Here is a 21,525-nt window from a genome sequence, read left to right on the forward strand (position 1 = left end):
CCACAGGAACTTTCCTTTCTTTCATTTAGTTTTGGATTGGGCCCTCTGTGCCGTAAAGGAATACCAGCAAAGTCTCAAGGCAGGTTACTGGGGACAAATGAACCACGGACATGGTAATCCATGTTGAAAAGCTTTTAATTACTCCATGTTTAGAGCAGACAACACTGCAGTGTGTGTATCACCAATATGTCAGCATGGTTTGCTTTTCATAGGAGTTTATGTTCCCAGCAGGCACTGAATGCTTTTTCTGCCTGATAAATGTCAAGTACTTAAAGCAATCTTGCSTGTTCCTCTCAGGAGATTGCCAAATAATCTCCTTTCATTGGCTATGGGATCTTGCCAGGGCTTTTGCATTCATGCACGTTTATCCCTGCCAAATGCTGGTAACACAGAAACTGTGCAAATATTCCCTGCTCCTTTCGCTAGTTTTGCCCAGCTCTGTTCAGCTGTAGGATTCCTATTTTTTTTCTCCGTTATTCTGTGGTAGAGCAATAGTTCATAAGCATGTGTGCTGTAGAATTCATCCCTTACCATGGAGATGTGTTTCAGAGCAGAAACCTTTGTTAAATAAATATGATGGGCCTCTTGCATCATAACTTTCTTAAATGCTAATTCAGTTTACCTCTTGAATGCCACYGTTGCTACTGAAGAGAGTTCCCAGTAGGCATTGAGCAGTTTCTCTGCTCCCAGTCGTGATAAAAGATTTCTCTGCTGTTTTCCCTGTCCATTTGCTTGTATGYTTTTTCTAGGAAATCTTCTAGCACCAAATGTTTCTGCTCTAAATAGTGTATAGTAGGTACCTATATAATGAAATGCTTTATAAAATATGTAAAGCTTTCCAGTTTATCAAGGCAGAAAAAATACCTAAATAACATCTTGCCATTCTCCTCCTGGAAATACATGCTTTAATAAAATGAACTGTGGCAGAGGAAAAACTGTTTTGAATAGAGAAGGGAAAGCAAATCTTTCACCTTGTCATGTTTTATCCTGTGTATGATAAGAGAGGATGGGGTCAGTTGACCTTTCTGTTGATAATGTCACCAAGATATTTTAGGCTAATGCTACATATCACGCTCCAGCAGATGAGAATTCTGTGTGTGTCACTGCGGTAGTTAATTTCAACCCATGCAAAAATACTTTGTAAGAGTATATGGCAGACTGTCATTCTTTTTTTCCATGACATTTCTCATTTCCTTGTCTATAATATAATAACTTTTGAATGTTGCATATGCAAACCCCAACGTTTCAGGCAAGACCTAGACCACATCACAGAACCTCATTGGTTTAGATGAAAATTGTGAAAATAGAAGGAGGAAAGAGGCAAAATGTGCTGTTTCTAGCAATTTGTTTGAAAACACGATACTCTTAACCACTTTTAACTGTTGTTAGGTAAAGATATCAGTTGGCACCAGCCATGAATGGCCTCCAACACAACAGCATCTCTGATAGCTTTGTTCATCATTAATATCTCTCCAGACAAAGGAAAAAGAAGGAAGAATGGGGTCTTAGGTACAAGACAGAGCACCGAGAGAGAACACCCATGGTACAGGAGACRTAGAAGAGAGAGCAGGGAACAGTGGTCTAAGGAAGGCAGAGGAATGGGAAATGTTTATATCTCAGATGGTGGCATGGTACACAGGGAGCACAAGACTGCAAGGAGCCCTTATGGACAAAATGCACAGATGCAAAGGCAGCGAAGTATATAATCTTGTAGCTAGTATAAAGGACARTTCAGGTCCCGGATGAAATGTTCAGAGATGATCAAGTACTTTGTGCTAATCTCATTCACTGTCTCTTCAATTTAATGACAACAATCTGAATACRACTGCTTATGCTAGGGTGTAAATCAGATTAATAAAGGTACAGAGAGAGGATTGAGACAAAGTTTATGTCAGTAGTATTTGTATGAACATAATATACAAATAACATTACACAGAGAATGGAGATAGGGTTTTAGCTGGAAGCAGAACAAGAACAATCTGATAGTATTGTCAAATACATCAGGAAGAATATTTTCTACAAAGCCCAAATGATTATGGTAGCCTACATCTCATTCCCATAAGTCTGTCTTAAGACATTCAAGAAAATTAATTTGGGTTAATTAAAAAGACAAATTTAAAGTGCATTAGGATATATCCACGTAGTGAAAAACTATCAAGCTAACACATATACTTATCTATGGCAGCTTTTGCATGTCCCTAGCCTGTTGCAAAATGGAACACATTAATTAGAACCGCCATGGAAGTACAGTACTAGTCTTTGTTTCTTTTAATTCTAGCTAGGTTTCTTTTTCTTTTTCCTTTGTTATACCTTGGTTATATGTTAAGCTTAAACAGACACTATTGACAAAGTATGGTCTCATTACTTCATATACTTCATATACACACACATGAAGTCTCCTTATTCCTAAACAAAACTAGAGTCTCGTTTAACCTCTGCCTTTGTTACTACACCTTATAAGGATGAAGTATCAATTTTGGAAAGACTATTTAATGGATCAAAGCAGAAGTGGGACAAAGTGGTAGCACTGTGTTTGACTCCTCTGATACTGCCCAGGAAACGCTGTAAGGGCTGCACCTTCCACCTGGAATGGTGGGTCCTACGTAGACTGTCAGTACTTTGCTGCTGCCTTTAGGAAGAGTTTTTTTAAGTCCATGAGCACCAGCCTTGTTGGTTTAATGTTAGAAACTTGCTAGCGGTTTTCTGATGGGTCAGCAAAAGGTATCTGGAGATGTCTCTTGAGTGCTGAGTTTGCAGTGGCAGATCTACAGMAGTGAATTCCAAGGAGAAATACAGCTAAGGAGGGCTGGGAAACTGGTGCCCTGAACCCAGCTGTAGTCTAGGGCTTTTTTAGGGCTGTGAAACATGTCGATAAGGTATCAAGGCTTTCAACACAAGAACTGTTTACCGTGTACAAATACAGATTGGGTTTAGTATGCTTGATGATATTTCTTCTGAATGAGTTGCTTGTGTCTATTTAGGATAAAAAGTGACTTCACTCAAACATTTAATGAGGTATTTTATTAACCCCAACATTTAATGACATATTAACTATTTATGCAAAGAGAATGGCTTGCAATTTCCATGAGTTCCTTTCTTATTTATTCATAATGGATAATTTCTAAGAAACCCCTGACCTCTCATTTCAAATGAATTTCATCATAATGTTTCGATTTGTAATCTCAAAGACAAAATGGTCTGTTCTTTCTAGATGTAATCTGTTTGGAAAGGATCTGAATATGTAAGATATTCTGYTCCCTCTTGAATTCACTGAAGTCTTGTTAATTTATAGTATGGACAGGTAAATTATTAGGATTATTCCAATAATAAATTTTACAGTATTTACATTCAGTAAATCCTGAATGTATTACAGTATTACTGGATCTTACAGTATGTAAGAGTTTCCTTTCTCAGTGTTGAAAGAATTGTTGCTTTATGCAAGAAATTACTATAAATAAAAAGGTCTTGATTCATCACTGTGTTACTGCAGAGTTATATCACTGTCATTCCAGTATGAATGTCCAGGATCTTAACTGTTCTCTTGCTGCCATAAGGATTTCATTCTGATACTTAGTTTTATGTCTTTGGTGACGCTCCAGGTTTTTTAAATCCCACAGTGATATTTTGAAAGGATAATATTTAAAATGGAAAGTTCCCTATCCAAAGAGTTTGGGAGAGAACAGTTTTCTCAAAAGAAGGGAAGTGCTCACTGGCTACTTAGTATTACAGTACATAAGCATTCAGGGGAGGAGATTAGGAGWGTTTTGAACAGGGTGTTATTTTTAATAGTTTTTTACTGATGAATTTCTGGAGAAAAACGACAATAGGCTAGTCCCAGGAAATCCATTCCAGAATTATGACATTGTAACAGAAATCCTATGGCTTAAAAAGCATGTTAAATATCTATGATGAATTTGTATTTTGTTCTGTTTTTAGTGTCAGCCAAACCAAGACCTCACAGTGATGAATATACAAAGAAGATTCCACCTCCTAAGCCGAAACGAAATCCAAACACTCAACTAAGCACATCTTTTGATGAAACATATATCAAAAAGCATGGCCCCATGAAGACAACACTTACTAGGGATGCCTCTTTATCGCAGGTCAGCAGTCCTGCCCCAGACACAGAGGAAGAAGAGCCTGTTTATATTGAAATGGTTGGGAATATACTCAGAGACTTCAAAAAAGATGAGGATGACCAAAGTGAGGCAGTCTATGAGGAGATGAAATACCCTATATTTGATGATGTAGGCCAAGATTCAAAATGTCAATGCGAATATGACCATCACACTTGTTCTTCTCAGTGTGCTACTCCCACAGTGCCTGACCTAGATTTCGCCAAGTCTTCAGTGCCATCTACTCCCAAGGGCTTGCTTTGTGATATACCCCCACCATTTCCAAACCTACTTTCTCACAGACCTCCACTGCTGGTGTTCCCACCAGCACCAGTGCAGTGTTCCCCGAATTCTGATGAGTCTCCTTTAACTCCACTAGAGGTCACAAAGCTTCCTGTTTTAGAAAATGTGTCTTACATCAAACAGCAAGCTGGAGCTTCTCCATCTTCACTGCCACCTCATACACCAGGCCATCAAAAACTGGAGAAAGACCAGACAGTGTCTCATGGAACTACCACCCCTGGGCACACCTCCTCACCTCCTCATCCTTCTACCTTATACAGAACACAGTCTCCACATGGTTATCCTAAAAGTCACTCTGCCTCACCTTCTCCTGTCAGTATGGGTAGGTCTCTTACCCCCTTAAGCCTCAAAAGACCTCCACCTTATGACTCTGTACATTCAGGAAGTCTCTCAAGAAGCTCTCCATCAGTGCCTCATTCTACAGCCAGAAACACATTGCAAGAAGGAGGAAAGATGGTAAATGCCTCGGTCAATACCTACGGGTCATCATCTCAGAGCAGTTCACGTTCTCGGACGCCCACCAGTCCTCTGGAGGAACTAACCAGCCTCTTTACCTCAGGACGAAGTCTCCTGAGGAAGTCCTCCAGTGGCAGAAGATCTAAGGAACCTGCAGAAAGTAAGTTTTTGGTACAGTTTTTCCTCTCTCTTCCTTGCATCAAAATACCTTTTGGTATATTATATTAAATGAAACACTTGCAAAAAATGCATACCTCAGCAGTCTGAATTCCATATATAGTTTTCTTGTAACTGGAATAAAAATGATTATTCTTAAAATTGCTTTGGTTTTCATATTCTTGCTTTTTTAAGATTTTAAAGCATGTATACTGCACTACAGAAGGCATACAATTCATGGCTCAGTCTTGCAAGGGGAATCAGTTGTCGTTAACTTTTCCACAGTCCCATACGAGCTGGAAACTTCTCAGTATCTCAGATCCTTAGTTTCTTAAYGGATGTTAGGACACGGTGATTGTCCAAGTAGCTTATAGCAAAACCAGGCAGGAGTTGTTTTTGGGCTAAGGTCCGTTGATCACCCTTAACCTGGTCAGTGATCATGACGTTTATGTTGGAAAGTGTTTTGCAGAGGCACTAGCTTAAATTGTTCCCATCCTTCCCACTGCCTTTTTCTGTCCTGTGCCACAGAGTATCTCTTCTAGCTGTGCTAGTGTGACTGGTTTTGATGCCGTACTGTGAATTGATCTGAGAGCCKGCATGACTTAAAACATATTACCCATACACAGAGAAAAGCATGGGAGGAGGTAAGGCAGGAAAACCTTAAGCCAATATTGCCTTTGAATATGCTGTATCATAAAATCCCATATGCCGTATCCTATGTATAATTCAGGTTTAAGCAAAGTGCATTTACTTCTGAGTCAGTGAAATATAGAGACTTCTAATGAAATCAGCAAGCCACAGGTGTGAGTGAAAGCAGAACCTGGCACCAATATTTCTGTTGCAGAAAATGTTCCTTTTCAGTGGTGCCAAAGACAATGTCTTGCAGTGGAACTTAGCCATAAAACATTTTGTCAGTGAGCAAGGTGTGCTCAGTATGCTTTCTCCTGTAACTTCAATAAGTAAGTTTATGACTTTGAAATCTTGAAGCCTACCTAGCTGAGAAGGTATTTTTTGAGAACAGCTGACTCTGTTTGTGCAAGTGCTACATTATATCTATTTGGCAGCTGTAACATATTAAATACAACGCACCAAGCTACTCTTGCTAATATTCTGATAAAAGAAGGTATTACCTTTTCTTGTTTCCAGGCTACCRTATTACTACAGAAGAGAAGCAAATTCTGTCCTGCCTGACTGATTGTGTTTGTACTGCTGTGTTACATTACTCGTAGCAACGTGTTCAAGGCTACTTGATGGTTCACATTACTTTCAGGCGCACTCAGGGGTTCACAAGAACACCTCAGCTGCTGGATTTTCATGGGCAGAGATCCCCTGCCTCAGGTCCCTGCTTCAGGTTTGCAGAAAGCCTAGGCTGCTGTTGCCAGCTCACCTAGGTCCGCCTAGCACTGGTTATGCCAGAGCTCAAGTGAAAAGTGGTTGATCACAGGGTGCCCAGGCTGCCATCGGTGCGCTGGTGTCCTCCTCGCACCTCTCCTTGGCAGCTAGCTTAAGCAGGTCGCTTGGTACCTGCGTGGCCATGGCCACCACCGGCCTGAGTGGGCTGTCTGTCAAGGCTGTCTGTCAGCTGCTGAGCAAGCATATGCAAACGTGTGSGTAGGGAGAAGCTTGGTGGCAATGCTTGTCTTAGCCTGCAAAGCRTTCTTCCTGAGTCATGGACTCTGCTGCTCCAACCTTGGCACTTTCTACTCTGCTTCTCCTTTACTGTTGTCTTCTCTCTGAGTTGAGGGTGGCTCTCAAAGTCCCTGACCTCCCACATGTCTGTCCACACAGCTTGTTCTGGCTTGTGTGTGTGTGGTTGTGGGGGAAGGCCATAGCTCTGAAAGTCTTCTGCCATTCACACATGCGAACTAAGAGATTTTTCTTCTTTCGCCTCCCCCTTTACTTCTGCTCAGCTGTTCTGTGCCCTTGAGTACTTGTGAGCTCTGTTGATTGGGGTCTTGCCTGGAAGCTCCCTGCATGGAGAAGGTCACAGGTCGGATAACACTGCGGGGTGATTGGGAGAGGATTGGCAATAAAGCTAGTGCTTCACTAGACATTCAAGAGGGCTGAGCTTGTGGGGCAGATACCAGCTGCTCTGGGCTATGTAGCTGCCGGTCAGAGGTGCAAAGAGGCTTTGTAGACAAGGTGGTATTTCATTCCTGGCTCATGCTGCCATTGCAATATCCTCCAGCTATGAGGCAATGGTGTGTATGGGTGACAATCAGGCAGGGCCTGAAGCATTGGTGAGAGTCATGGGAAATGCAGCGTTAAAGAGTGGCATAGCTGAATGTTACAAGAGATTTGAGGGTGGTTACACAGGCCTTCAGGGACAGGTGTTGGGTCCTTTGTAGGACACCTGGGATGTTCTGAAGGGACCCTGTGACTGAGGCATTGAGATGCGGGGACTGTGACTGTCCCTTTGAGATCAGTCTTTGGAAGTAACCTGATGGAGCAGAATCACCTTGCTTTTATTTTTATTCTCCCTTAGTAGTGTTTTATACAGTCACCCTTTGTTTGCAGTTTTATTCTCATGTATCTCTGTGTGAATCAGGAATAATGACTCCAAAATCAAAAGCGGAGGTGAGAATGGAATTGGCAGGATACTCAGAATATGAGTCAATGCAGCAAATGCTGCACTTGATCTGTCTTTGTGGCCTGCTTTAGCTCTATGCTTCAGTAGGGTTTTACATAAGTGATTACAGTAATAAAAATACAATAACACCAGATTTGTGTGCTGGATGGAAGCAAATTTGTGTCTAAAAGGCAAGATGATTCTTGTRATTGGGAACAATTACAAAGGATGTGATGTGACATTTACAAATAATTGTAGTAAAGTGGTAGAGAGATTTTGGCGAAGTGCAGACAAAATTGAACATTATTAARCATACTGCTTCTTGAGAAGTGAACAGAAATTCCCATGCTACACCAGAACTACTTGGCAGGCTTCATAAATTTGATGGGTTTTGCACTCACTGAGGTAGGCAGAAAAACTAGCTGTGGAACTCATGGAAATTCCTGCAGTGAATGTGTCATTAGTTCAAGTCCTGGGAAATCTCAAGAAATATGTATGCTGCTGTCTCTTAGGTAAATCCAAAAAGATCTTCTCTTTATTTCAGTTGCCTGGAACARACTGCAGACTGTGAAGGGGCTTTTCAGAGATAAATATGAAGTAGATCTTGGCCTGCAGATCTGTACCAAGAAGAGCTTTCYTATTGACTTCTCAAGGAGCATTCTGCTTGCTCTTTAGGAAGTGGAAAAGTGTTTTTTATTGGTCATAAATGGTAAGACAGGAGATGCATGAAATAGAAACCATGTTCATTTACTTTAAGGACAAATCTTCCATATTATAAACAGAGGCCAGTGGTGAAAAGACCCCAGAATGCATCTGTGTTGGGTAAATGAACAGACTGCCCATCTAATCCGATTGTAATTTGTCTGGTATTTACAGTATGGCTTAATCCTGTGATATTACAGCACTGCGCAAGAAGCAGGTTTGTGCTCAGACATTACAGAGGCAGAAGTCACTGTAAGATGTGTTGAAAACGCACATAGAGCAAGCATTGAATGTCTTGCAATTAACATGATCCACCATAAAAATCCTACATGTTGGGGGTTGAGAATATAATCTGACCACACTGACACTTTTACAGTCTGTAATAATACGTAGAGAAAGATAGTGGAGGCTGGACTAAAGAAATCTTGATTTTACAAATCTTACTCGAAGCCTAAGGCAATCACACAGTTTTGGCAGTTTCTTTTAATCTGTTGGAGACCAAATGCATAGCATAGGACTAACTGGGAGTGCAGTGTTTTTATATTTGTCACTTCAGTGTAATTTAATCCAAGCATAAGAAAAAGATTTCCAGAATTTAGAGGCTAATAAACAAAAAAGCAAAAGTTATGTCCCTCCTATGAAATCATGCTAGCAAACTAATGAATATATACTTTTAAAATATAAATTATTCTGGGCACATCTCAAGCAAGTTGCTCATTGAATTCTCAAAGACTCAGCCCTCTGTGACTTGTCTGAAGCTCTCATTGCCATATGTTAGTTAAAAAAATGGCACAATGCTAGACTTTAAATTCAGCTGAGTGTATTTGCAAAATATTGCTGCAATTATGGAGAAAATTATCTCTGTTGTTGTTACGGTAACTGACTTTGTGGAAATTTTACACCTGGATCTGAAGTCAGAATTTATCCACTGGCTTTTAATTTGTGGGACTTTTGGGTGGTTTATTTTCTGTGGAGGGGTGTCGGAGTGGGGGGACGGGCCCGGAGTAACAATGAGTCTCAATATGAGTATGGTCGTTCTCCCTTTATTAGAGCTTACACAGAGTATATATAGACAGGCGATAGAACATGTGCTAGCAATAGCTGTATGATTGGTTTACAGTCTCCGTTCACGYGCCTAAAGCGAATACATGATTGGTGCAAAGTTGCTGTTCACGTGGAGGGGCTTCTCGGCCCCCTCCTTGACTTGTTTACCACTACTTGCCTTCCCCTTTTGTAATGGTCTAGGAATGTTCAAGGACAGTTCACATAGCTGTGGGATCCTCCSTCCATCGTGAAGACAGGATTGCTCACTTCTAAGAGATCATGCCCCTTTTCACTTAACCATTCTTCCACAGAGGGGGGTTGCACAAACCTTATTTCCAGTCAACAATTTTAATACACAAGTAAAGCTGCCCTTATAATCCTTCTGTATTACTCTCTTCYATTTTTTCCTTTTTTCTCTCCATTTAATTCCTTTTATAGAGTTCACTGAAATTACATTAGTGAGAAATTAAGATAATTCAGTGATCCTAAGGAGACTGTCACCTCAGGGCCACATTTTCTGAAGAGATGAGCTTCTGCTGAAGCCCCAGTGACGTTATTGAATGTGCTCAGCATCCACTGGCTGCAGTTGCGATGTGTGCAGCCAGATTTCATATGCACTTACTGTGCTGTGTTCTTCTAAAAATCCYCTTGTGTGCTGTTAGCATCTTAAAYGCGYGTTAGGGCACATTTATGAAGGTGGGGAGAAAAGAACAAAGGAAAATAAATTGTAAGGCCAAATCAGAAATRAAAAAGTGAGCGGAAGGTGGTCATGAAAAAAGGCAGAAAGATGGAGAGAACTCCTACAGAAAACTAAAGATGTAAGCATGAAAAAAGAGTGAAAGAGTGAAAAAGATATACATTGTTAATTCGTGCCAGTGACTGTGCTTTAACCCTTCCTGCTTTTGTATGAGGTAACATGGTAGCATGCCCCAACAGCCTACAGACCCCCTGTGAAAACACATTGCCACTCTCAGAGGTTACAGGGAAGCTATTTAAAGGGTACCAGCATTGCCTGGTTTCCTTGGGTTAAAGTGTTCTTTTCCAATGCAGTTGGAAAGTGTTTAAGTATGACCACCAAATCCAGTTATGTTGAATGACTCATCCCCTTTGCCTTGAGCTGCATACACTAAGTATCTGTATTACCCGTATCCTTCATGAAGACTGAATTACCCAGGGAGGGAGGGAACAGTCTTCAGATTTTCTTGAACTGTTTTTGTTGTCTCTGCCTTCTTGGCACCACAGAAACATGTAGTACTCCATGAAAATATAGAACTGAAATTAGTTGCATATATGCATGCCCACTCACAAAAAAGCAAAACACGAAGGACCTGCTGGTGTCCATCTCAACCACATCACTTCAAGGCAGCACATTTTTTCTGGGTGAAGTGGTTCTGTAAGCCCTTGCTAGGACCAGCCACTCCTGTTTGTATATTGGTTGTTTCCATTTGCTGAGGCTCCATTTTCCTCATAACTTCTTGGTAAGTTTGTGCTAGTATTGAGCAAATGTAGCAAATGTTCATGCTAATGAACTGCACAACCTAGTGGTACCTCTGCTGCATGCCCTGAGCCTGTGCCCAGTCTGCGAGATCAGCACTCGGTGCACAGCATGTCGCTGCGGCTTTCCACAGCTGCTCTGCTGGGCTCTGTAGCTTCTGCAGTTTCCGCCTACAGAGAGCTTCACTCTTCTGCTTTTAGTCTCAGATAGGGAGACAGTTTGTGATGTGCTCCTTTGGAAGTTCAGTGGAAGTGTTTGAAGATTGGGATAATTATTAAAATTTCCTGTTTCTAGCTGGTTCCACTGCATTAGGTATCTAAAACATTTTATTATAAGCTGTCAAAGAGTGTGCACAGAGGAGAAGCAGAAGTGGCTCTACTTGTTAAAAAGGAGGTGATTCTGATTTCAGGCAACTGAGACCCTCCCATGAAGAATTCATGGAGTGATAATGGAAAAATTGATGTTTTCTTTAATCCTGGTGCTTTCCAGGGAGTTAGCAGCTGTGGATCCCTGTCAGATAGAAGAGTATGTTGGAAAAGGGAGTTTTAGAAATAAGTCAAGTGAAGATTCTCCCCCAGCAGATCTGCTTGGTTTTGTAACCTCCACCTCTGTGCATTAAACGCAGGATGAGGAACCTAAACAGACAGGGCAGGATTTCAGTTTGTGTGTTTCTATTGGAGTTTGGATGACAATTTTGAACCAAGGAAGGTGGACTTGGTATGCCATTGAACTGTGCATACATAAAGGTTACTAACTGCTCGAAATTTGGATACATGCTTAAGCTCTGGTATTCTAAAGAGGAAAARCTTGCCTGCAAGAATAGGCTGAACATAAAGAATATTGTAACTATTCTGTTACATGCCACTATTTCTTGGCTATTGCATAGCTGAGAGTTGGTATCAGAGGCTGAAATTTGGAAGTTTAAATCCTTCCCGATCTCTAGGTTAATACAGTTTCTGTAGTTTTGTAAAAAGGGATGTCAGCCTAATTCTGCAGCCCTTTTCTGCATTGGAGCAGTTGATTGCACACAGTGTGAATGCCCTATTCAGTCTAATGAGATAGCTGCAGTTTAACAGAAATCATTCTGAGTAATTTAAGTTATTCTTGAATGATGCTGTAAGCCAGAGGTTTACCAGCTTCTCCACCCTAGGTGAAGCAGCTGTTTCACTAGAAGATATGTCTTCTAGTCCAGAGACCCATGATGTATTTGAGGATAGACCAGGTGATCACAGTAGTCACTTCTCATTTGACAGTCCTGAAAGTAGACCTGAAAGAGAAGATGTAGATGAGGAGCAGGGAGAAATGCCAGAGAAAAAGGCCTTGAGGGTAAGAGAACACCAGTTTTGGAGAGGATGACACTCATTCACCGCTGATAGGACATGGTTCTTACCACAGTTCAGTTGCATTTAGTTCAAGCCTGAAGAAGACTCTGTCCCTGTTCCTCAGTTATTAAGATAGAAGCAAATTTGGGAGTTGCGGTATCAGAAGTACTTTCTTCAGGTGCTCGTTTGGAAGTGCATATTCAGGACAGGAGCTGTATGTGTCTACAGTCATAAAAGCCATGAGCTGTCTTGTCTGCTGGTGTCAGGTCTCCAAGTCTGTGCCCTTCACTAAGGAATGGGCYTGTTGCTGTGAGTGGAGGGCAGTAGTAATTGATTTTATCTGGGACTGAAAATGATTGAAGTGTAAACATGGATATGACCAGATATGGTCAACATTATTCAGGAACCACACTTATGAAAAAACAAGGTTCATTTTGTAGCTGRGTGGTCTTGAGTGCTGCTTCGGCCATACCTGTTGTTGGTGTCCTTTATTGACAATCCTTACATCTCCTAGTGCAAACAAGTGAGCAAGGGACTAAATATTTCGATACACATCAGCCAGTCTGGCCAACTGGAGCCTCTTGTAGAAGCTGRCATGAGTTCCCCCAGTGAGCAATCGCTGGAAATAACTGAAAGAAAACGTAACATGACAAGAAGTTTATTCAGCTCAGCCATGTGTGTTAAAGGATGCGCGGCAGCTCAGTGGCAGAATGCAGGTCTCTGGGTGCTGATCCACTGCCTCAGCTACCAGATCACTGTCTTACTTTGCATTGYGTGCGGATAACTCAGTTCTTACTCAATACCAAGGAAAATGCCAGGTTTGAGAACTTCTATTTGGAAAGGATATTTCAGTGGGTACCTATTTCTTGTTTGAAATGCATACTGTATCATTTGTTATCTTGCTGCTTTCATACACATATGAATATGTCAATTTTAAGGGCGTTTAATAGTTCAAGTCACTAAAAGGTCGGATATCCCCTCCACTTTTGAGATGAAGGAATATCTGTGTTGCACACAGATATTAAAATATAAAACAGGCATTTTGTGATGATACGCAGTGGTTTTGCTAATTGGTACCATGACATTGTCTCCTCTTCTAATTCAGCAATTTAGGCTCATCAAAAAATCAGGTTCTCTTGGGATTGCTACAGTATACAGAATCATTGAAGAAGACATAATTTCATAAATAATTGCTCAGGTTTTTTTGGAAGCAGCTGCTGGTTTTGATTGATGTATATGGATTTATTTATTCTTTCTGTTTATGTTACTTGACTGCTTGATACAATTTCTGGTTAGCAATTTAATCAACATTTCTTTTTAAGAAGAAGAAATGAACTTGTAAGGAGTAAAAAAGAAAAATAAATTAATAGAGACAACAAAGCTATTTTCTTTTTGTCAGTCAAATTTCAAGTAAAAGACTGTTTCAGGTAAAAGACTGAAAAAGACAGTTTCGCTTTAGGCTTAATGTACAAGGAAGATGTAAGCTTTCTGGAAGATGTTAAAAATAATGGAAAAAAAACCTTGAATTCAGTTACTGGCATCTCCTTTACTGTGTATTTAGTAAACATCACCAATAGGTAAAGCAACCCTTGCTGCACTTAAGGACGTGGATAACGATAATAGGTTCTGAGTTTTGAGTGCCATTGATTTTTTTTCTTTTTTTTTTCCTGAGCAGAGCTTTCTAAGCCAGAGAAATATCTTAACCTCTAGGCCAAATCCTCAGCAGTAATAAATCACTGCTTCTTATTTGAAATCAGGAGAGCTACTCCAGTTTACACTATCTGTGTTTCTGGCTTCAAGGAAATAAATTTGTCCTCTGTGACTARAATGGCTCATATTCAAAATGGTGTAGTCAGATCGCCAAATGGTGAATTGGAGAATTGTCTTTTTGTTTCAAATGGGGCTACACAATTCATGGCTCATTCATGGGTGCTCAGAAATATGAAATAGCTGCAAGAAAGGTTTAATCTGGTGATGTTTTCCAGAAACCTAAACATGTCGTACCTTCAATGAAACTGATAAATACAATTTGTTAAAGTTCCTCTCTGCAGTTTTAGAGAAGGTGGTATCACTGGAGGGTGTCCGGGTGCTCCTTTTGTGCAAGAGCTCAGGAAGAAAAACAGAAAGGACAGGAGGAACCTGGCTGCTTGCTTTAAAGGAGAGGTGCGGTTTTGTTTCCATAGGGTGCACGGGGACGTGCCAAGGACAGGGGCCAGCCCCGGCGCCCTGCCACATCTCCAAGGGCAGGAGGCTCCGCGAGCTGTGCATCAGCCTCGCCAGAGGGCAGCCGCGGCACCGCTCGGACCCCTGTCGCACCTTTGTAACTCCCGCCCTCGTGCCTCTGGATTTGGCAYGCAGGGAGGTTTGACTGCTGTCGGATGGAGCAGTGAGTGTCGGGACTGAACGCAGACAGGTTTACACCCTAGAGGGGCATTGCGTGATTGCCTGGCTATCTCTAAACTGCTGCGAATTGGAGCTAATTTTTTGGAAGATAATAGGGAGCCACGTGCTGGAGGAGCTGCCCGGCGTCGGGCCCCAGCTCGGTCAGTAGCACTTCGTAGACGACGCCATGCAAAGCCCATCACGTTGCGGCAGCGGGAGCCTAAGCAGCTATAAGAGGGAACCACAGTACAGACATGTGAGAAGACATGCTGGCATGGTAGCGTTGCGAAGGGGAGAAAGGGAGTCCCTGAGCCTAAATCAGAGCKCTGGCTGGTGCCTATAGCACGTCGCCGGTGAGTCAGCTCGGCCGGGCTGACGCGGCGGTGGTGGGGTGGGGCCGTCGGGTGGGACCGTCTGCTGAGCCTGCCTTTGGCTTTGGCGGTGCAGGACTCCTTTCTCAAGGCAGCTGCCATGTTTTTTAGACCTTGTCTTTATAACCAAGTACTGGCACCTTGAAACCCCCCTTTTTTTTTCTTTTTTTTTTTTTTTGTCAAAGTTAAGAATCATGGTTTCTTTGAGTTAGGATTCAAGTGCGTTTTTGTTCTTTAAATCTTGAAAGTGAAACTACAGACCTCTAATGGGAAGACTTACATTTTTTGTGTTTAAGAAGCAGCATGTTCATAATTCACTTTTAACTAGGTTTGACATACTGCACTGAAAGGTATATAGAGATATCACATAAGCCTCTGTTTATTTAAACTAAATCACAGGGTAGGAGATCACAGTTTTGGTTAGGAAAAATTACTGAAGCCCTCCAAACCAACCAACCACTGTGAAGCCAAGGACTGTGAGATTTAGGAAGTTAAAATACTCAGTAAGTTTCAAAGAAAACAGAGCTTCAACAATTTCCCCAAAAATTACCATGAGCAAACACCCAGTTTTACTAGCAAAAATCTGCTTTTTTTTTTTCCTTTCCTTCACAGAAATTGGAATATCTCCATCATAGCCAGGGGACCTGCTCRGGATCATTGTTAAATCACAGTCTTCCATGTTGGCTTATGATCTGAAACCTAGTTTCATAATCTCTTGAGCTTCTGTCATTGCATCCTTACAAGAGATGTAGTTTAATGAAATGCCTATCTGCACTTACATTTTAGCTGTAGAAGCTGTATGATTTTAAGAGAATATGGTGGGAACTTTTGGGGTGAAGACAATGAAGAGAAGAACAAGGAGTTCTGAAATCCCCTAGTACTTGTGACTACTAGTTCGCTTCTTGACATTTCTTAAAATGTCTTTACCGTGCTGATCTGTGTAATAAAGACTGACAATTTCTTAGGCTAAGTGGCTTATATATCCATTTTTTAAAACRTAGATTTTCTGGCATGTCTGATTTGCTTCCTGGCAGGGTGAGCTCAATTCTTAAGCCCATCATTAAAGGCCCAATCCAAAGGTCCTTGAAGTATGAGATAAGGCATACTTCAGTGGATACCATTATAAATTATGGCAAAAGGGCTTCTCTCCTTGTATTCGTATGTCATTCCTCGCAGACCTGCTCTGCAAATCAGGGCATTTATGTACCCAGACTGTAACAGTGAATAACATGGAGACTAAGACAAAATAGTATCTGTGACTGCATGATATGCTACGCATTTTTGTCAGTGTATTATCTACTGTGCCCATAAAACTCTGATAAAAAACTTACATCAAACTCTTAACTGAGAAAAGGTGGATATGCTGTTCTTAAGCTTTCTCTAGGCCTTCCAGGAATCTGTCAGTAATGGMAGAAGTCAGAGAGTCAGAAATAGCTTTATTTGGGTTATAAACATAATTTTGGTTCAAATAATGAGCCATAAAACTGTAGGGGTCTATAAACATCTGAAGTATAGATAAGGTGAGAAGTACAGGAACACTAGAAATAATCATCAAGATAATGCATGTAAAAAAATAGATTAATTTGCATTCAGGTTACTTTTCTGAACAGAATTATCCATTCCTAATAATTATTTTTTTGTTAAAACAGTAACATGCAATTAGCACATCATCTGGCATTTAAGAATGAGTAAGGAGAACTATTGTTCTTGTAACTGCTCAGTGGAAACAGAGAAGCTGCACATTTAAATTTGCTGGAGGTAGGACTGACTTTATCTGTATGTGTGACTTATATTCATGTTTCAAAAAGTACCTTCTTCCAGTAAATCGATACCCATTTGACTGCTTGGGCAATGTTTGCCCTGTGTATGTAATGCATATAGCCGCACTTATGCTGGCACACTTGTCCCACGCTTGTCCCAAGCAGCAGCAGCAGCCAGGGCTGCAGAAGGCATCTGCGGTTCCAGTTACTTCCTCGGGTGCCAAGGTCTGTGCTGCCGGGGCTTATGGCTGCTTAGCTAGCAAGAGTGAAACTCCTTCTCAAAATGGGACCTCTCGTTAGAAAGCGGGGAGTGCCTAGAATGATTAACAAGGTTAAAAGGCATGAAAAGACAAAATAGCGTGGAGGTTTTGTTCTGTAATCAGGAGGAACCTTCAGGGTTGGCTGGCAGAGCAAAAGGTGCTGGTGCCGTGGCCCAGCTAAGGCTTGGCACAGAGTCCATGCAGAAAAGTCAATGTATTTGTGTTTGACTTTGTAAAACTGGGATCAAAATTGAGGTAGGACCAATGTCAAGACAATTTCAGAGTTCCTTTTTTTCTGTTTATGTGGTAGAAGAAAAAGTGTGCAAATGGGATGTTTGTTCTAATAATGAAAAGCTGATTTTCTCATTTGTTAAAGGAGTCAATAAAGAGAAAAGCATTAGTAGAAGTGGCTTTGTAAAGGTAGTTAAAATACAGCAAAAATATACAGGAAGTTTACGTTCAGTCCAACTTCCTAATTTTTTTTGTGCGCATGAAAATGTGAGGGTTTCTATTTCCAGTTTTCACAACCAGTGCACATTACTCAGTCTCTGTATTTTTCTGACTAACAACAGATTTTCATTTACTGCTGAATCTGAATGAAAACTTATGCTTTAGAAAAAATTGAAGTGGTCAAACAATGAAAAACAAACAGCATCTGAACTGCCAGTGTAGTTCAAAGGCTATTTTTCAGTAGAGAACCTGGCAGCAAAAATGTTGTCAAGTTTAATATAGTCAGCACTTCTATTAAAGATTGGCATTTTTGAAGTGAAGCTTTTAAACATAAGGTCATGAACTTTGTTCCATAACATTTTTCTTTAAGTGCCTGGATGTTTCAGCTTCTTTGGCTCACCCGTGCCTTCTGATTACCGTCATACCACACAGGGACATCTGCAGTGCCCATCAAAGCCATCGCCCCCTCCCCAAAACATGAAGGCGGTTTGTGTAGGAACCTGAATGAGGGAATGGCTGTGTTGTGCCAGGAGCAGAGCTTGGCGTGACAGAAAGCAAGAGCAGACTACATCTGAGCTCTTCTTTGCAAAGGGAATGGTAGTAACAGTTGGGCAACCTTTTGTAGCAAGTGTCACTGGTTTCTACACTGAGTCCCACAGTTTAACTACGTGTTTCATCTGACAGTGTTTTTTGATGAGGTTTGAGTTTGGGGTGGGGATGGCAGTGTGTGCTAGCACTGAATATGCATGTCGCTACGGAGCCCAAGGCTGGTGTCAACGATACCAATGCGTGTGGGGAGAAGGCCAGTTCACAGGACTGCCACATTCAGACTTTTCTCCTTGAAAATAGCCATCTTCCCTCTTTTCATAATTAAATCCTATTTTGGTGGGAACAGCCATTTAAATGTATAGACCACTTATGTACCCATCTACAGGTATGAAGTGTATGTGCACACATTTAGCTGCTTGACTGAAAGGCCAGCCTGGATTAGCAGCAGGACATCTGGGAGCACAGGCTGTTTAAGAGAAACATTCTTAACTCACCCGTATCAACTATGCAATAAATTCATGTTAATCAGCCTGGCTGGCTAGCCCAAAATAGTAATTGCTGGAAGGAAAATCCTTGCTCTGTTGAAGTCAATGGCAAAATTCCCCATGACTTGCTGGGCTGAGGATTTTGCCTGAGGAAGTGTTTCGGAGCACAGAGGCTTGCATTGGGGTTCTCCTAAGTGCAAGTCACCTATTCCCAGCACAGCCAGCTCTGAAAGGAGAATAAAAGAAAAATCTGCAGTGAATGTCAGAGAATAAAGTGTTCTGCTTAATTATTTAATCATGACTAGTCTGAGGTAAATAGTTATTAAGTAAACCTCTTAATAGAATGCCAAAAGAACATCCTTTCCAAGAATGCTATTTGATTTAATGGTGAGAATCCCAGGACATTGCTTTCTAATCGCTTTAGTAATACACCAGTAAAACGCTTTGCAAATACTCCAGATGTTGCCTTTTTAGTCAAAGGAGCAGGCTGTGGGGTGAACTGAAGCAGAATAGGCATGCTTGACACATCAAGTGCAGTATTGGAGGAAATCATTAAGAAATGACGATGGCCCCAGTGGAAATAGGAAATATTATATTGTCATCACTTCTGTAATATGAACCAAAATATAATCATTTTAAATCAAATGGCATTCTTTATGTAAGATTAAAAAAAGGGGGGGTCATTTTTTTTGGTCATCAGTATGCAAGAGGATTTCTCCTCTTCCGCTGTGACATCAACAATGTTAAATGTATGTCTTACAAGGCAGGACTTTTAAAACTTTATCTGATATTGCAAGATTAAATTTATTGAAACTTAAAAAAAAAAAAATTTCAGGTAGATTCTAAGACTCTTAATTTTCATCAAATATTACTTGTTCCCCTAATAGTTCCTCAGAAATTACTGGTGCTTTTTATGGAATGATCTGTTTGCTCAGCATACTTAGCATATGAGAATCTCTTCGTCTCTCTTCATAAGGTTTTCCTACTTTCCTAGATTTCTGTTTTGTGTTTAAGCTGTATTTTTTTCTAATCTTTATTCTAAAGCTTTGTAGGACCTTTTGTTATAAGTCTATCTCTTCTTTCAGTTAGTCTTCGATTAACTGTTGTGTGGGCTCTGCCTCTTCCTATCTGTTTTTCTTCTAGCCAGACTTGCCCACGTGTGGCTTTGGGATAGCCGCAGACAGCAGCCGAACCGGGTGCTTGGGGGCACCCTCTTGCCCTCCCTTTGCTATCTGCGGCAGGCAGACTTCAGCTCTGCAGGTCTGTAGCAGCCAGACCTGATCTCCACTGCATTTCACTGAAAAAAAACCCAGCCCTGCCCTACTCGCTCACAGAAACCTGTGCTGAGTGAACACTGAGAAGCATTTCAGCCATGTCTCCTTAAATGTTAGATGGTTTGTGAGACACTTTGAGGCTTTCTATTGATTTTGCATGGAACTAGGTCAGCACTGCTGTTAATTGAACAAGCTGGCTGCTGCAACTCTCACTTAACTGTAGAAAAGGAGTATTAAAAATTGATATGCAAAGCAAACTTCTGCTTAATTAGCAATGAGATGAACTCAGAATAGACAAACCACCATAGTTAATAAAGATGAGGAAATGGCTTTCACTGACAATAAAATATACTCTTGTTTTTTGGAAAAAAATGTCTTGAGCACTGAGCATTATCCGTGTTTCTTGCGTGCTGTATTAATAGCCTATTTGTTTTCCTTGGGAGGGCTCAGGGTACATTTATAGCTGCACAGATCAGCCAAACATCACAGATCAAGAAGGCCATTAAAAAGCAGCTCTACTTTTGAAATGTGTAATAAAGGTAAATAAAACATCCCTGGTGTGCAGAAAGATGAAACTGTGGTATTTCCTCAAGGGCTTGGTGTTGCTCTCCATGTGCTGTGGCGGGACCTGGTCAGTCTGTGCTGGGTGAACGCATCCTGCTCTGCTGCTGGCAGGCCCATACCGTACCGTTATATGTGTATGCATAGGCTTAATTTTAGACCCTATGAGTAACACCATTTACTTCCCAAAGTAGGAGAGTTCTGCCTAGAGTGATGTATTATTTATTTAGGTTTATAACAAACACACAGAAAACGAATAAATGAATAATGCATGGATGATTAGCTTATACATTTCAGCTCACAGCTGAGAAAGATGGTGCAGAACAACCCTCATTTGCAGTTCCTTCAGACAATTGCTTTTCTTTCTTCCCCAAAACCCCCAAAACAATAATAAAAATTGTGCTGTTTATCATTTAGCATTACAATAAGAAGCATTTTGGAAGAGATTAATTCAGGCTTAAGAACCCAGTGGCAGACTGGCCACAGGGTATATATTCATCTGAATGATAGTTTTTCAAGTAAAATGTTTTCCTTAGCTGTATTTTTCAGTTTGCTTTGCTCTGAGTTACAGGTTAACTAGATTTCTTGCTCTCTTTAGCATTTACAAATCTTCCAGTACCGCAGCTCACATGCAACTGTCTCTAGTGTGTGCAGCTATTAAGGGATCTTTCATAAAGGGGAAATTGTACATGCCAATTATTTAGAAAATATGTTCTAAGAGATTTTAGCCACCATGTTTTTCTTGAAACAGAAAAACCTGGGATTTAGGTGAAATAAATGAGGAAAATGCATGTTTCTGAATATTGAAATACGATGACACCTGGAAGTGCTTGAAACATTTGAATGCCTTTATGGGAATTTTAACCAACTGTATCCATAAATATTTAAAGCAGTGAATTATTTCTTGAAATTTACATTTTTATGTACTATTTTGGCTTACGAATTATTGAACAATAAAGATGCTTTCCATAATAACGTCAGCTTTCAAAATGCAGCGCTTGGCTGCAAAAAGATTTGCCTGTGGCCATCGTATGATTCAGCAAACTCCCAGCCTAACACTGAGCTTCAATATCTCCTTTAACTCCAAGCTAAGATTTTTAGCTGCATGAGGTATCTTAGGTCCCATCTGTGTTACTGCACTTCTCAAATAAAATGTTGTGCAGAAACTATCATTACCTTTCAGCAAAATATATGTGACCGGTTAGAGTTCATGTTTTCAGTATGAGATCACTGTAAAAAGGCTAAAATCCTTCTAGCCTTTCTACAGGGTT

General features: G+C 40.8%; 1 protein-coding gene across 1 annotated transcript in view; it reads left to right on the top strand.

Moving 5' to 3' along the window:
- Window positions 1-21,525, top strand: part of NYAP2 (neuronal tyrosine-phosphorylated phosphoinositide-3-kinase adaptor 2) — a 141,635-nt gene that overhangs the window by 80,079 nt on the left and 40,031 nt on the right. Inside the window, exon 3 of the mRNA XM_026073086.1 lies at window positions 3,937-5,034. Coding sequence (XP_025928871.1) covers window positions 3,937-5,034 — 1,098 coding nt within the window. The remainder of the gene's footprint in view (window positions 1-3,936; window positions 5,035-21,525) is intronic.

This window comes from Apteryx rowi, unplaced genomic scaffold, assembly GCF_003343035.1.
Source record: "Apteryx rowi isolate R43461 unplaced genomic scaffold, aptRow1 scaffold_36, whole genome shotgun sequence".
Classification (NCBI taxonomy): Eukaryota; Metazoa; Chordata; class Aves; order Apterygiformes; family Apterygidae; genus Apteryx; species Apteryx rowi.